The following is a 14,924-nucleotide window of genomic DNA, read 5'->3' as shown; positions in this document are numbered from 1 at the left end:
GAGACGAGGCCTCGAGGAAATGCTTTCCACAGAGTGGCGCATCTTCGTAATAATGTCTCGATTGCAGGCGCCTGTGCCCGCACACATTCACACACGCACGTTTTCTCAGCTATTCGCTTAAGCAAACACGTATTGTCCGTATGAGTCTCTCTTTTTTTTTTCACAGCACTGTCACTGAGCGTGGTTATTTGCGCGTATTCACTCAAAATCACACTTGTCTTGTAAATAACAATTATAATAAAAAGAAATACTTTATGGCTCCTTCAGTCAATAATTATGCCATTGGATTTTTCTTCATTAATTCCAAATCAGCAGTCATCATGTCCAGTACCAGCTCCTGCAACGACAATGATCACCATACAAAAATATGTAACGCGTCATATTATTGTCAGCTATGCTTATTTGACTCGCTAGTTCCCACCTGGAATGAAATAGTAGGCTTCCAGCCGAGTTTTGCTTTGGCTTTGCTTGCATCTCCCAATAGAAGGTCCTTTTTGTCGTGCCAAACAAAACGTTCACTTGAATTCGCCATTTCATATCGGTATTTTTTTATCAACTTATTTTGCAACTTACGACTTCGGTTGGACGGAAATATCGTGGGTTTACTTTTACAAGTACCCGACCATTTTTTGCATCTTTACCAACTTCATCTACACCTTTTCCTTCCCACACGATACTCGTTCCTATTATTTGGAATGCAGCTTCAATAAACTCTCTAACACTGTGCGTTTCACCTGTAGCTATAACATAATCGTCTGGAATTTCTTGTTGAAGCATAAGCCACATTGCCTGCATAAAAATATATTGTTCTATTTAAAAGATCATCCTAATGATATAATTATATCGGCAAAATATACCAACTTGAACATAATCTTTGGCATGACCCCAGTCTCTTTTAGCATCTAAATTTCCCAACTCCAGTACTTCCTGCAGTCCTAAATGAATTTTAGCTATGGATCTTGTTATTTTTCTTGTAACAAAGTTTTCACCTCGTCTAGGACTTTCATGATTGAAGAGTATACCATTGCAAGCATACATACTATAAGCTTCTCTGTAGTTAACAACTATCCAAAAACTGTACATTTTGGCACAAGCTGCAAAACATATTGTAATGAGAATAGTAGATACGTGTAATGAAATATATTTACCGTAAGGAGATCGAGGATAAAATGGAGTCTTTTCATTTTGAGGTGTTTCTAAAACCTTTCCATAAAGCTCAGAAGTAGAAGCTTGGTAAAATTTTACAGATTTTTCTAATTTACAGGTTTGTATAGCATCCAACATTCTGACTGTGCCAACAGCATCAACTTCTGCAGTATATTCACTCAATTCAAAGCTCACCTGTAAAGTTAATTGAATATTAGTAAAAATACTCCCACAATAATGTACCTAGTTAAAATAAATGTGATTACCTTAACATGACTTTGTGCAGCTAGATTATATATTTCTGTAGGCTGAACTTTATTAATTACTTTAACAAGACTGCTAGAATCTGTCATATCTCCATAATGAAGTTTCATCTTCCCCTGTCTATGACACCTTGGATCTTCGTATAAATGTTGGATTCTTGTCGTATTGAAAGAGCTTGCTCTTCTAATAATTCCATGGACTTCATAACCTTTGTCGATAAGAAACTCTGCCAGATAGGAACCATCCTGATCAAAAAAATAAAACAAAGATATAGTTTCTTTGGAAGCAGCCACAATTAAGTACATTTACATAAAATAATTCAAATCTAATTCAACACATTGATATTACAAATTGATGTATTTATAAAGTCAAACAATATGGAATAAAATATAAAACACATGAAAAATCAAAGTTCAACTATTATATACAATTAATACCTGGCCGGTAATGCCGGTGATAAGAGCAACGCGTCTTTGATCTTCTGTAGATGCCATATTCCTACGTATGCAAGCACGCGTTGGAATTATTCTTCCAATTAATCTGATTAAAAATTGTAGAAAAATTTGTCACTTAAAAATATGTGGGTGTAGCCAGCCATGAATCTGTCAAAGCTGTCAATCTGTCACAGCGTGCCACGCATTCATAGTACTAAGTTCCTCTTGCGCATTGTAGTTTATGTTAACAGCTGATTTTACATTGGTTATGTTCACGTAAAAGTAAGTTTACAATAGATATCAAATTTCATGTACAAAAAATATTGTTTGATTCTTCATAATACTATTATTATAAATATTTTTTATATTGGTAATTCTAAATTAAAAGAAACCGGACAGTTATTTCCTAATTAATTTCGTAACATCAGAGAAATGACATTTATATAGAATGGGTATAAGTGTAAACAATTTCAAAGCTTTGCGAGCAATCGTCGAAGTTTAATATTTTATTGAAAAACAGTCTTATCTGACGATATTCCGATTAATGTTTTTTTTATACTAGAGTTTCATATAGCGCATTACGCGTGTGACTAACCCTATTGGATTTATTGTATAGTACACCGGTCCATACGAAAGTTGTGTATATAGTGTCATGTTGAAATAGTACACGCAAAATTCTATTTCACCAAGATTTTTTGTTTCCTACAAGATCAAATAAGTAGTTCTTTTTACATTCCAAAACACTCGCCACCTAATCTGGTCTATCACAAAAGTTTGTTGATTAGGTAGAAGATTTTCTTTAATTTCACACCAGTTTGGGTTCCATGTCATCGTGAGAAAAATGTCTACTTTTCCGTATTCATCAACATGCTTATGCATAGCAATATTTCTGTAAAATTGAAATATACTTTTGAACAAATTATTAACATTAACCTTTTATTCTTTTGTTAACCACAAAACTGTTAGTAAACACAAAACTATCAGCAACGCTACAGTTATCGTATGATGTTATTAAATGCTTCATAACATTGCAACCAATTTTTTTACAGGGGGAAACTGTAACAAATGAGTTTCAAGCAAATATTACAAGTGAGATTAATAAGCAGACAGTGCTCAATTCGTCAAAGTCATAATTATGCAACAGTATATGAATCAAATGATTCAAAAAATGTTGGCAAACATGCTAAGGTGCAGGTTAGTCTATCTAAATAATCAGTGCTATTTCTTATTAAAATACGCAGATTGTTTGATTCATTCATTAAATTGTCAACTTTTCTATAAAATTATAGGGATGGGTGCAAGCATTCCGAAAGATAAAGGACAAGATTTTTCTTGATGTTAATGATGGCACATCTAGTCAAGCACTTCAAGTTGTTTTAGAAAAAGATGCAAAACCAGAAAATTTGAGTTATGGCTGCAGTGTTGCCGTTGAAGGTGGTATTGCTCTTGCTCCAAATGGCAGACCAGAACTGCAAGCTGAGAAGATTACTGTTATTGGTAAACTTGATCTTGAAGGATATCCTTTCTTACCAAGAAAGCAGTATTCACCAGATTACATTCGTCAGTATTTACACTTCAGACCAAGAACAAGATCTTTTGCAAGCATTATACGCCTTCGTGATCAGGCTTCAAATGCTATAAGAGATCATATGAGAAATCGTAACTTTATCAATATTCATACTCCAATATTGACTTCAAATGACTGTGAAGGAGCAGGAGAAATTTTTAATGTTGAACCAAGCTCAAAAAAACTCATGGAAGAGATGAAGAAAGAGAATATAAATGATTTAGATGCAGCTTATTTCAATACAAAAACATTTTTGACTGTATCAGGACAGTTACAACTTGAAGTTTGTGCAAGGTATTTATGACTGTTTTACATCTTTGATCTTAATTATTTAAAATAAAAGAGAACATTTCCCTTTACATAGAGCACTGGCAAAAGTTTACAACTTCAGTCCAGCATTTCGTGCTGAAAATTCAAAGTCAAGACTGCATCTTTCAGAATTTTATATGATTGAGACAGAAATAGCTTTTATGTCAAGTCTTAAAGAACTTGCTGCTGAAGCAGAACTACTTATCAAAGCAACTACCATGAACCTTTTAGAAAAGGGAGCAAAAGATCTCCAAGCTGTGAATGCTCCAGAACCAACCTGGATAGGAAAAGATTTTGGATACATAACATACAATGAAGCTGTTGACATTCTAGAAAAACATTCAGACAAGTTGAATTTTCCAGTCAAACGTGGCGAGGTTTTAGTAAGAGAACATGAATTCTTCTTAGTAAAACATTATGGTAATATTCCTCTTTTTGTTGCTGAATGGCCTAAACATAACAAACCATTTTATATGAAAGAATGCGAAAATGATTCTTCAAAAGTTAGTATAACTATTTTTTCTATTCTCTGCACTTTGGTTCTTAATCAGCAAATAAATATTATTCATCGTATTTTTATTTAAAATAAGGTCAAAGCTCTAGATCTTTTGGCACCAATGGTTGGTGAATTGGTTGGAGGAAGTGTAAGGGAAGATAACTATGACAAATTAAAGTCAAAACTACCAGAAAATGCTAATCTTGACTGGTATCTTGAATTGAGAAAATATGGAAATGTCCCAACAGCTGGTTTTGGAATGGGATTCGAAAGATATCTGCAGTTTGTTTTAGGAGTACCAAATATCAAAGACGTGATTCCTTTCCCTAGGTGGCCACATAACTGCTGTTTCTAAAGTAAAGATTATTCTAATGTAGATATATACCTATTATATAAAAATCTTCACGATTTTTAAAAATAATGTGATGTTTTTAACATTCAGTAGACAATTTCAATTTATTTAAAAAATTTGTAGATTTGTTTTTTAAATAAAGTTGTTTAATTTTTCTCATAAATTTTAGGAAGTGTGAATAAAATGACAATTTTTGGTATAGTTTATCAATAGTAATTTATTGATTTTTGAAAAAATGTACTTACATATAATTATCATAACGTTTTCTTTTGAAACGTTGCTAAAAATAAAAATGTTTAGAAACCTATTAATTGAAAAATTAAATTCAAAGTAACATGGGAAAAATATAAAGTTGTAATATAAGTTCATACTAAGCTGCGATTGATAAGATTCATAAAAAATAATTTATTGCAATAACTGAATGAATAATAAAGTGGGATAAGGGTTTTAACAAAAACTTTTTTGTAGTAAAAAAATAAAGCTTATACTGATATTTTTTCGTACAATAAAGTGAAATCGCAGTTGTAAACATTGGGTGGTATTTACAAAACATCACAGTACTTGGAAAATATTTACAAGTATTTTTAAATTACTATCGCATATAATATTTTCACGAACACACAAAAAACCACACTTGATCACTAAACAATACAAAAAATTTCATTCTCTTGCATTATAACTTGAATGCGTTCGTGCATGTTTCATCAAAATAAATATGTACACTATTTATTTATTTTATATAATCTACTTTACATAATTAAACATAGTCCTGAAAGTTCTTCGCCTTTTTGTATTGGCGGTAAAACTGATAAATTCCTGTCTTGCAGACCAGGTTTTATCGATGCTGGCTGTAAAGGTTCAGGTTCTGGTTCTAGTTCCTCTTCAGCACTAACTTTTTCTTCCTTAACCTCGGTAGATTCTTTAGGAGAATTTAGAGGCTTTGTTATATTTATAATAATTTTCGACTGGGCCGATGGAATCGACGGTAAACTAGTTTCAAGTTCTACGTTTCCATCAATTGTACTTTTGACTTCCACCTGCGTAGAATCAACGATCGAAGATTCTGCCGGGCATTCTTCTGGTTCTAATATTTATTTTTTTAAATTAACGAGTTTATATTATCATTGATTTAAGATAAAATGTTGATTTTACCTGGTTCTAATTCGACATCTTCGGTTTCTTCGCAAACCGTTAATTCATTGTTTACTTCCACATCTACCTGCATATCTTCAACAAAACCAGATTTTAAATCTGGTTCTTCAGTTTTTATATCATCGTTTTCAAGTATTTCTAAACTGTTTTTAGACTCTTCATTAAATACTTCTGTTTTTGTTTCTTCTTGCTCAACAGGTGTTTCAGGTGCACTTTCTTCTGTAATAAAGTTAATAATTCAAGTCACAAAAGTAACGTAAATTATAAAAGACCAAATATATACCGATTTGAGAAGAATCTACAGCTGGCGACTCCATTAAAACTGCTTCCGACTCATTCAAAGATTCTGAAGTATCTATTTCATGTAACTTTTCTTGTTCACTTTCATGGCTTTCTGATAGAGGCTCTTTATTTTCAACACTTACAGAATCAGTATTATTTTCTTTATTCTCGTCTAGAACTTCGGATACGTCGACCAACTTAGTAGTTGCTTCTGTGAGTCTCTGTAATTTTTTAAATGTCTGTCAACCAAATAATTAAATGAAAATCCTCTAACATAAATACAGCTATTTACTCCATTCACGTGAATACTTAATGCAAAAGTAAAATATGACTAATAAAAGGTATAAAATACAACTAATATAAAAATGCAGTATCATTTCTACACTAATAAATTAACAATATGCACTATCGATTATTTTTTAAAAACGTACCGCATATATTTTTTCCTTTCAATAATAAGAAATGTAATTAGTTAGATTTTTATAATATAATAGTTAAAAATATTCGATAGGAAAAAAAGATTGGAATTACCTTATGATCTTCCAAGCATACAGGATGAAAATTTTTATCGTCAAAACTGATAGTCGGTCTCAAGTGCCATTCTTCTTTTTCATCATTATAAAATTGTTCAAAAGCTTCATGACATACTTGACAGAAAGCATCCTCGTCCGAACCTGTTGGCACGCTTGGCTGCATTGTCTCGGCAAACAGTTCTTCTGCTGCCGCATTTTCCGTTTCTATTGTTTGCTTTTCAGTTTCGAACCAGCTTTGCGCTAAAAAAAGTACACACAATTTCAGTGAATTTCAATAAAAACAATCGATTCAATGTATTTTGAATAACATACCTCTATCTTCAAGATCTTCGATTTCTTCGAATTGAATCCAGTCACTAACATCATAATACCAAAGTCTTGAATGTGCTTTTCTAGATGAGTCTCGCTCTTTGCGATTCTGTCTAAAATGCCAGTCTAAATGATGACTGTATCGAGTAGCCATTTCTGGTGCAAATCTCGCACCGCAAGAACTACATTGTATTCCACTATACAGTGCGGTAACCATCACTGGTTGTTTTCTAAAACGTTTAATTAATTATGATTAATATGAAAATGCCTACAACATTTTATAAAGAAAAGTTAAAAAATTTTACATTTTTAATGTCTCTGGCTTATCAAATGAGGCTGAAGTAACTTCTGGCTCTTTCTTCTCTTCCTCTTCTTTTTCTTTCTTCACCTCTCCTAAATTTGTAACTATGCCCGTTTCCACTAATCTTTGGAATAACTCATTCAAATTTAATGGTAAAGTGAAAGACGCAGAAGCCGCCAGATTCTCGACTGGCTCCGCTTGATACGACAAGCCAGAAGATGGTGCCATTGCAGAAGGTACGACGGAAGAGAGTACATCTAATTGAAGGTCTAGCAAAGACAATTCAAAAATATTAAAAATTTCAATATTAAAAGTAAGTTAAAAGTTATAACAATGGTAAACCTGATTTAACGTTGTAAGATATTTCCATAGCATCTTGAGAAGTAGAATCAGGCTCCACTGATGAAGATATAATTGCAGACGTAGTCGAACTAACTTCCATTTGATCTTTTTTAAGATTGTCTGGTGGTGATTCTTTTGACTTTTCCCCTTTCATATTCGTAATATTCACATATCCAGCACGGAATCCGCGAGGCAGTACCGAAAATCTAATAAAGTGTTTCTTCCCATAAATCATAACTGGCATAGGCAAACCACCAAATTCAACGTCGAACGGTCTTCCATTCAAGAGAACCGTCAATAAGGCATCCATAAATTCAATGGTGCATGGTTTTCCTTCAATATTAAACCTATCAACGAACAAAAATTTAAAAGATTTTTGAATAATTAATCATAAAAATTAAGCAACAATAATTAAGCTTACATTTGTGGTTTGGCATCAAGAAATACAGGTACCATACTTCGGGCGTTGATAATTACATTAATCTTTCCTAGGACCAGGTCAGTCCTTTTCACGTTTCCAACTTTGACTTGCGGAGGAGGCCCTTCCAATTTGACGCTAACTTTTTTGGTCCCAAAATCGACCGTTACTGGTTGTCCGCCAAAGTAACACTGATACCACTTTCCGTCTATAAATAATTCTCGAGTAGGCGCACCAAGTTTTATCCTAAAAAATAAAGTAAAAGTTGAAGTATGATTAAAATAGAAATGTGAATTGATGATGATTAAATAACTCACTTATGAATCTCTCCATCGTAAGTAAACTCTCTGTAATCGTCATTAAAAGAACATACAACGGCTTCTTTACCGTCAATGTAAACCCGTCTGGCGCCGTTTTGAAAACCAATGTCTCGCGGATCATCCCAATGCATGAATATCACTCCTGTATCTTCATAGTACCTGATCTCCCTAGGTATGTTGTCGATATTGATGGATCTCATAGTATCTTTTGATATCTCTTCGAGTAACTTTAGGTCCACCGGTGGTAGGTCGTCGTTAGAACTGGATGAAACTTCAGCGTCCGACTTTCCATCGTTGAATGATGAGTTAGACCAGATTGAATTATCGGGGCTGCCACTATCACCAGAACTAAGCCTCTTAGAGAGAGAAGGTCCTGCATTGGACATCATTATGTTTGGCGACATGTGACCTGGCCCTATCGGACCCTTCAGCGGATTCATTCCACCAGACATGGGATTCATTGGTCCGTTCGGTAACATCATTGGTCCGTTCGGACCAATCGGTGGATGGCCTACACGAGGACTGAAGCAACCAGCGTGGAACTGATGAAAATCAGGTCTGACTGGGCTGCCAAACATCCGCGGGTGGTTTTGCCAGGGTGCAATCGGTCGAAATTCCGGACGAAAGGGTCCTTGGAAAGGCCCGGGCGGATGAGCCCAGGGTTGATGCCACAGTTGCTGCCAGCGTGGACCTAAAGTCATTAAAGTAACGTGAATTGAAAATTTGTTCTTCAACGACATCATTACGTTGTTTAATCCGAAGGCTGACCTGGTATTCGCGGATGCATGCCATGATCTTTGCTCCTCAAACCCTTGTCGCCTCTGTCCCAGATTTTACTTTCTCGTTCCTTTCTCTGGGCAGCACGAAGTTTCTGGTCCTCGCTCATATGAAATACTTCCTGTATCAGCTTATTGTACTGCGATTTAGTGATTGTGCCCTGATTCAATTGTTCGGCAGCCTGTTTCATAATGATTTCGATGTTCCGGTCAGGATTGCGATCGTAATCCCTGTTACCGCTGCGCCTACGATCTTTCTGCTCGCTCGATTCCGATGACTGTTTGTTGTAGAACTTATTGCGACTTGGTCTTACGCGACCGCTGCGCTCGGACGTGGATCTCTCAGAATTTCGAGAATCGGAGCGGGACGAGTCGGATTTCGATGGGGTTTTGAATTTTGCCCAGCCGTCTTTGGTGTCGGATATGACCGGCGGCGGAGGTGTTGGCGGTTGCGTCAAAGATTTTGGTGGTGGATTTAAGATTCGCAAATCAACGTCCTCCTTACCAAAAAGCCTGCAATGGAAATATGCGCTCATTGCTTTCCGACGATCAGATACGCTGATTTGTGTACATATTAACTGCCAACTCACACATCAAAATCGTCGTTTTTGCTCTTCTTGATCGAAGGCGACAATATGCGTTCGGATGAGGCTCTCTTATTAGCTGGTATAGGGAGAACGCGCAGATCTAAATCTTCTTCTAAAAAACATTCATTAAAGGGTTTTCAAACACAGATCAAATTGCTGACACTTATTAACAGAATGAGATATGAGTAATATACAAAATAGTGAAATAAAGTAAAACATTCATGTATAAGTATATATACATGACAGATTTGCCTTAAAGTAACATTTACTTACAGAAATGTTATGGCATGATTTCCAATACATTAAGTTCGTATTTGAGGTAAAAAAAACAAAAAGATCCTTGAAATTGTCAATTAGAAAAATTAAAAGAAATGGTGCAGTCAAGTTGGTGACGCGATATAATAGGAAGAGTCTGACATAGGCTTACAAAATGCAGTCTGGTTCGAAAAACAAAATGATAAGAGAAACTCACTGGGGTCGAGTTTGGTGGCACTGGTGATGCAGCTCGGCGTCGAGGCGGTCAGCGCGGCCCTCAGATCCTCGTCCCGGTTATTGGCACTATCTCGCCGGAGGCTCTTACTGCGATTCTCACTGGCTGGGTTTGGACTGCAGCTCTTACTCTTCTCTTTGCGACTCCTAGTGACCCCTCGAGCCCCGCCGCCGGCACCCCCGAGACTGCTTCTGCGTGACGATTGCTGCTGCTGTTGCTGCTGCTGAGTCGATTGATTAGGTTTAACATTGGCCTGAGGTTGAGGTGGTGAGACGATGAGCGATCCGCCGAGCTGCTCTTCCTCGTCAAGGCCAAGCTTGGGTGGCGTCGTGTGATGACGCTCGCGGTGGCGTGGCGCGTGATGACGGTGGTGGCGACGCCCGCGATGGTGGTGATGAGAGGAATGGTGATGGGGACTCCGGCTACGCTTGCGCGACGACGACTTGGACGATTTTTTGCGGCGGGAGGACGAGGACGAGGATTTACTGCGAGAGGTACGCGATGACGACGACGTTGGTATCGATTCTGACTGTTGCTGTTGCTGTTGCTGCTGCTGGTGCTGGTGCTGCTGCTGGTGCTGCTGCTGCTGCTGCTGATGCTGCTGGTGCTGCTGATGTTGCTGGTGCTGCTGCTGGTGGTGGTGTTGCTGCTGCTGCTGCTGCTGCTGGTGCTGCTGCTGCTGGTGTTGCTGCTGGTGCTGCTGCTGGTGCTGCTGCTGCTTCTTCGACGAAGAGGAGGAAGAGGCGCGAGCCGAAGAACTCTTGCTCGGCGAGCGCTCCGAAGAATTCTTCGACCGCGCCTCATCTGGAGGCTTGTTTGTTTTTTGGCTACTACTACTAGATCTTTGGCTACGCTCATTATCATGGACTTTATTGTCGTTTATAATTAGTGATAATTCCATCTCTAAATCGAGAATTTCGTCGCGACTTTTCACCGAACTAGCATTAACTAACGAGCTCTCGTCGACAAGCTCTGAGCTTTCAAAAGGTTCGGATGTTTTCTGATGTTGTTCCGGCATAACCGGCACTACAGTTGCTGTTGCTACTGTTAATGTCGATGCCGGCTTGTCCGGCACTTCGTCGCCAAACTTGCCTCCATTTTGTATCGCCATCAAATCGCGTTCCAATGTATCGTCCGTCAAAGTCATTTGATTCTCATTTTCGCTAGGAGTTGGCGACGCTTCCTACAGATTTGTATCATCATTATTATCATTATTATTCGATTACTAAAATTAAGCTTTTTCTATTCAAACGCTTTACCGCCTTTTCCGAAGATCCAAAGGCGTCTGAAGGCACAGTAGTCGACTCCAGACTGTCATCGACCATCATCTGAAAAAATTATTACTTATCAATACACTTTTAAGGAGAACATTTAACTGTACTGTCCGAAAAAATGAATTACCAATTCAGGCTTTATTTGAGCTTCTAATTTTTCACTTTTCATTTGCTGCTGCTGTAGCATTGCTAATTTTATCTTTTGCCTCTTCAAATTATTAAGTTCTTCTTGCTTTTTTAAGAGTTCTTCTCTCATTTGCTCTTCAGTCATAGCATTAGCATCAGATTCAGCTGTTTTATTTTGTACAACAGGTTGTAGTGGCTTTTGTTGCTAAAATTAATAATATTTCTTTAATGATACATTTAAAATTACAAAATGCATCAGTAAAAATATGCTTTACCCGTGAGAGAAATTTTGGATTTACATGGATAATAGATTTTGCTGCAGTAGCATTTTGATGCAAGTCTATAACTGGCCAGTTTCGATCAATGTTTTGCACTTTCACATCCAAAGAATGTAATTTACTAGCAGGAAAAATTTCTTTCCATGTTTGTCTTAATTTATACATTTTTTGTCTTGTGTTATCGTCCACCTATATCATTTTTAAAATTCATTATAATTGTAAGAGCAACATTACTCATACATTGATATCTTTAAGACATACCTTTCGAAATACATCACAAAATAGATTCTCAATGTTTTGTGAAAAAAGGTTGACATAAGATTTCTTCACATTCTTCATGATGGAATCAATGAGATAAAGAACAGGAAGCTTCACATCGCTTTGAACCTAGCAAAAATATAATACTCACTCTACCCCCTACTGCTTTTTCTTCTGTCGTTCTTATATTTTTCGACATTGTATTTTTAATTAATCGCGATTTTTAAGAATTATTCTGAATTTTGATAAAATCGATGAACTCCTCAGTCATTTCATGCTAAAAATATTTACTCAAAGTATACTTTAATCTTTTCTTTGTATGTTATGTTAAAAAATGGAACTAAAAACGTGGATCAAGTTGTTGATTGAAATTATTATGGATATTTCCTCAAAACAAACACTTTACCTCTATTTATAATACTTTTGGGGATATCACTTTATTTTTTATTTACAAAAATGTATAAATTTATGTAGCGCATCACGAAAAATCACAATACTGACTTATAAAATCTAAATTTTATTTACTAGTAGACATCACCATTATATCCAGTATTACAGAAGCATATTATGCCTTACTATCTAACAATTTCATTGCTTGTTTTTCAAAATTATTTAACTTAAATACAGAAATATTCTTTATTAAACTTGTCCCATTTTAAATAATTTCTCCCCAATTTACTATTCTTCAAAAAACTATTAAATAAATATCATAAAATCAAAATTTTTAGTTTTTATTCCAAGACAAATATTCTTAAACAAATTTCTTATTTTAATAATATTTTTACTAATTAGGTTATAAAAATGATTGAATAGTTGCAATTATAAAAAATTGACAATTTTAGAAATAAAGATCTAAATAAAAATAAGTTCTCTTTGCATTTAATTCTTGTAAAATTTTTATCAACATTAACTAAAATCAATCTGTGTATAATGGTAACATACTACAGAATATGAATTTTTTATACTTTAATATCTTGCAACGATCACACAATAATCAAAAGGATCTACAGAAAATTGACTGTGAATAACATTTTATATTGATATTCATAATCAATATGTTTCTAAATTGAACGTTAAAATTGCAACATCTGTAGTTGTAGGAGTTAAAAAATAAAGAATAATGTAGCTTAAAATGCTTAACAGTTATGAAAAATATTAACCTTTTTTAAATGGGCTTCTACTGCTTGAACGATGGCAGGTGCATAAATCATGTTATCTTCAGCTAACAATGTTAAAAAGTTTATGTGAGGTTTGCTGTTAGCTTTGAGATCCTCCAGAGATGAAATATATTCCTCCACTATCTCTTGTTGATTTAACAATCCTCTGCTGGTAGGATTCATATCGGATATCATTTTTAACTCCAAGTTGCCATTAACCTATTCCGATATGTATCTGTTGATTGAGTGAATATATAATATATAAGTTTTATTTAAACTTGACAGCAATAATTATAAAATCAACAACGCAGTCTTATTTATCTGAACAATGTATTGAAATATATTAATTTCAATTAATACAAGTTTCAAAAATTTCTTCAGAGCATATATTTCAATATAAATTTCAATAAAACAATGATTTTTGTCTATATATGATAATAGCATTCAATTTTTTTTCTTGATAAAAGAGAAAAACGAGAAAAAAAAATATTTTAAGGTTTTCTAACCTCTAATTTTGAAGAAATGAAAATGGAATGAATTGATTGAACGAAAAAGAAATGATGTGGGATTGACAGAAACATTTACCTGTAATTACACACTAATTGGTCGCTCGCACAACAGCCAGCAAGAACTACGCATTGTTCCCTTACATCAGACTGACATTTAGCTGATTCGGCAAGATAAATGACGCTGATTATTTTCATGCGTTTGCTTCTAAACGAGGAATAAGTAGTTCTTCAATCTGGAGATTTAACTGAAGAATAAAATTACACAAGTAGATAGATAAAAACCGAAAGATTCATCTAAAAACACTCGCATAATACAGTACCTAATCCTAAAAGCTCGCTGGCGATAGACGATCGAGGATGCGAGAGAGACAGAGGAAGAGCGACGAGAGCGACCTTGTTTGCGCTGATCTATAGCTACGATTGTATTCTAAATACTCTTCGCTTTATTAGTAGTTAGTACAAACGCAGTTTCACCTGTATACTTTTGATCATTTTTCCTCGACAGATAAATGTTTAGTTTTTGATTAAGAAAATGGTACAATCAATATAGTTATGGCAATACTCTTCCTAGGAAGTGTTAAAGATCAGCTTTCGCACGCCCCCTTTGTTGACCTAACCCTAACTGTTCTACTGAATCAACTGAATTGTACTAAAATCTGAAATGTGATCAAATCATATTGCACTCAACTCGAAACCTATCCTAAATCGAAAGCTCGAATGTGTTGTCTACTGTTGGCAAAGTCTTGCAAGCATCGAGCACACTAACTACAATAGCACTGATCGATCTGCTATTATAGGAAAATAGTTTTGAATATTGCTGTAATTGATAAATGTTCAGTGTCGCAGCTAATATAACACATTTATATTCATCATACTTGATATTTCAAATTACCTGTACTATTAATTCATTTTTGTCAGCATAATATGTAATATATAATAATATAATTTTATCAACAAGATGTCAGTAAAAATATACGGCTAAATTTTTGCTTCGGGCAGTTATATAATTTAGCAGAGTATTCAAGTTGTTGATTAATTAAGCGTTTATTTCGGATAGCTTTTCAATTTTACCGCCGAATATCGGACTTCTTTCCGGCCACGTCGTTCAAGGCGTGTCTTCATCGAGCGAGGCCAAACTGAACTATAGCATATAACTCGCCTTCAAAACTTTCACGCGGCTAGGTTGGATTAGTCCATTTCTCGTCTACCACTATCGAGTATCGACTCGAGTCGCTCGTGTATGT

The 14,924-nt window shown here is 35.3% G+C and overlaps 3 protein-coding genes across 9 annotated transcripts; 1 reads left to right on the top strand and 2 right to left on the bottom strand.

The window, feature by feature from the left end:
* Nucleotides 1-203: 203 nt before the first annotated feature.
* LOC131672420 (GDP-mannose 4,6 dehydratase) lies at nucleotides 204-2,073 on the bottom strand. Of its 2 annotated transcripts, XM_058949628.1 has the most exons (7): nucleotides 1,848-2,069; nucleotides 1,413-1,655; nucleotides 1,149-1,341; nucleotides 862-1,094; nucleotides 574-789; nucleotides 422-490; nucleotides 204-337 (listed from the first exon to the last, which is right to left on the bottom strand). In XM_058949628.1, exons 1-7 carry the CDS (start codon nucleotides 1,902-1,904, stop codon nucleotides 275-277), a joined length of 1,074 nt encoding a protein of 357 aa, XP_058805611.1. In that variant the 5' UTR covers nucleotides 1,905-2,069; the 3' UTR covers nucleotides 204-274. The 2 variants fall into 2 exon arrangements, with proteins under 2 accessions (XP_058805611.1, XP_058805610.1); XM_058949627.1 differs by having other exon boundaries at nucleotides 862-1,341; nucleotides 1,848-2,073.
* On the top strand, nucleotides 2,017-4,747 carry LOC131672417 (probable asparagine--tRNA ligase, mitochondrial). 6 transcript variants are annotated; one of them, XM_058949618.1, is made up of 5 exons: nucleotides 2,017-2,126; nucleotides 2,894-3,038; nucleotides 3,134-3,705; nucleotides 3,776-4,223; nucleotides 4,311-4,747. In XM_058949618.1, exons 2-5 carry the CDS (start codon nucleotides 2,910-2,912, stop codon nucleotides 4,569-4,571), a joined length of 1,410 nt encoding a protein of 469 aa, XP_058805601.1. In that variant the 5' UTR covers nucleotides 2,017-2,126; nucleotides 2,894-2,909; the 3' UTR covers nucleotides 4,572-4,747. The 6 variants fall into 6 exon arrangements, with proteins under 6 accessions (XP_058805601.1, XP_058805603.1, XP_058805605.1 ...); XM_058949620.1 differs by lacking the exon at nucleotides 2,017-2,126 and adding an exon at nucleotides 2,148-2,214; XM_058949622.1 differs by lacking the exon at nucleotides 2,017-2,126 and adding an exon at nucleotides 2,280-2,296.
* Nucleotides 4,748-4,879: 132 nt separating this feature from the next.
* Nucleotides 4,880-14,140, bottom strand: LOC131672413 (pre-mRNA cleavage complex 2 protein Pcf11-like). Its single transcript, XM_058949614.1, has 20 exons — nucleotides 14,001-14,140; nucleotides 13,757-13,925; nucleotides 13,175-13,406; nucleotides 12,018-12,143; nucleotides 11,754-11,945; nucleotides 11,480-11,683; nucleotides 11,338-11,406; nucleotides 10,061-11,261; nucleotides 9,592-9,700; nucleotides 8,994-9,514; nucleotides 8,223-8,916; nucleotides 7,909-8,151; nucleotides 7,488-7,834; nucleotides 7,150-7,414; nucleotides 6,848-7,074; nucleotides 6,534-6,775; nucleotides 6,434-6,448; nucleotides 6,004-6,223; nucleotides 5,721-5,939; nucleotides 4,880-5,652 (listed from the first exon to the last, which is right to left on the bottom strand). Exons 3-20 carry the CDS (start codon nucleotides 13,364-13,366, stop codon nucleotides 5,318-5,320), a joined length of 5,421 nt encoding a protein of 1,806 aa, XP_058805597.1. The 5' UTR covers nucleotides 13,367-13,406; nucleotides 13,757-13,925; nucleotides 14,001-14,140; the 3' UTR covers nucleotides 4,880-5,317.
* Between the last annotated feature and the right edge of the window lie 784 nt (nucleotides 14,141-14,924).

Source organism: Phymastichus coffea, unplaced genomic scaffold (assembly GCF_024137745.1).
Source record: "Phymastichus coffea isolate CEN01 unplaced genomic scaffold, Cenicafe_Pcof_1.1 PCOF00149, whole genome shotgun sequence".
Lineage (NCBI taxonomy): Eukaryota > Metazoa > Arthropoda > Insecta > Hymenoptera > Eulophidae > Phymastichus > Phymastichus coffea.
The sequence above is the reverse complement of the archived record's forward strand: the minus strand, read 5'-3'. Positions and strand labels throughout refer to the sequence as shown.

Bases quoted from the DNA above. Each gene is read 5' to 3' on its own strand.
- LOC131672420 (XM_058949627.1), bottom strand. From the start codon at position 1,904: ATGGCATCTACAGAAGATCAAAGACGCGTTGCTCTTATCACCGGCATT. The intron at 1,656-1,847 runs GTATTAATTGTA...TTTTTTGATCAG, and splicing joins TCACCGGCATTACCGGCCAG to GATGGTTCCTATCTGGCAGA. The intron at 491-573 runs GTAAGTTGCAAA...CACGACAAAAAG, and splicing joins ATTTCCGTCCAACCGAAGTC to GACCTTCTATTGGGAGATGC.
- LOC131672417 (XM_058949618.1), top strand. From the start codon at position 2,910: ATGAGTTTCAAGCAAATATTACAAGTGAGATTAATAAGCAGACAGTGC. The intron at 3,039-3,133 runs GTTAGTCTATCT...ATAAAATTATAG, and splicing joins GCAAACATGCTAAGGTGCAG to GGATGGGTGCAAGCATTCCG. The intron at 3,706-3,775 runs GTATTTATGACT...CCCTTTACATAG, and splicing joins CAACTTGAAGTTTGTGCAAG to AGCACTGGCAAAAGTTTACA.
- LOC131672413 (XM_058949614.1), bottom strand. From the start codon at position 13,366: ATGATATCCGATATGAATCCTACCAGCAGAGGATTGTTAAATCAACAA. The intron at 11,407-11,479 runs GTAATTCATTTT...TAATTTTTTCAG, and splicing joins CTCAAATAAAGCCTGAATTG to ATGATGGTCGATGACAGTCT. The intron at 8,152-8,222 runs GTGAGTTATTTA...TTTATTTTTTAG, and splicing joins TACGATGGAGAGATTCATAA to GATAAAACTTGGTGCGCCTA.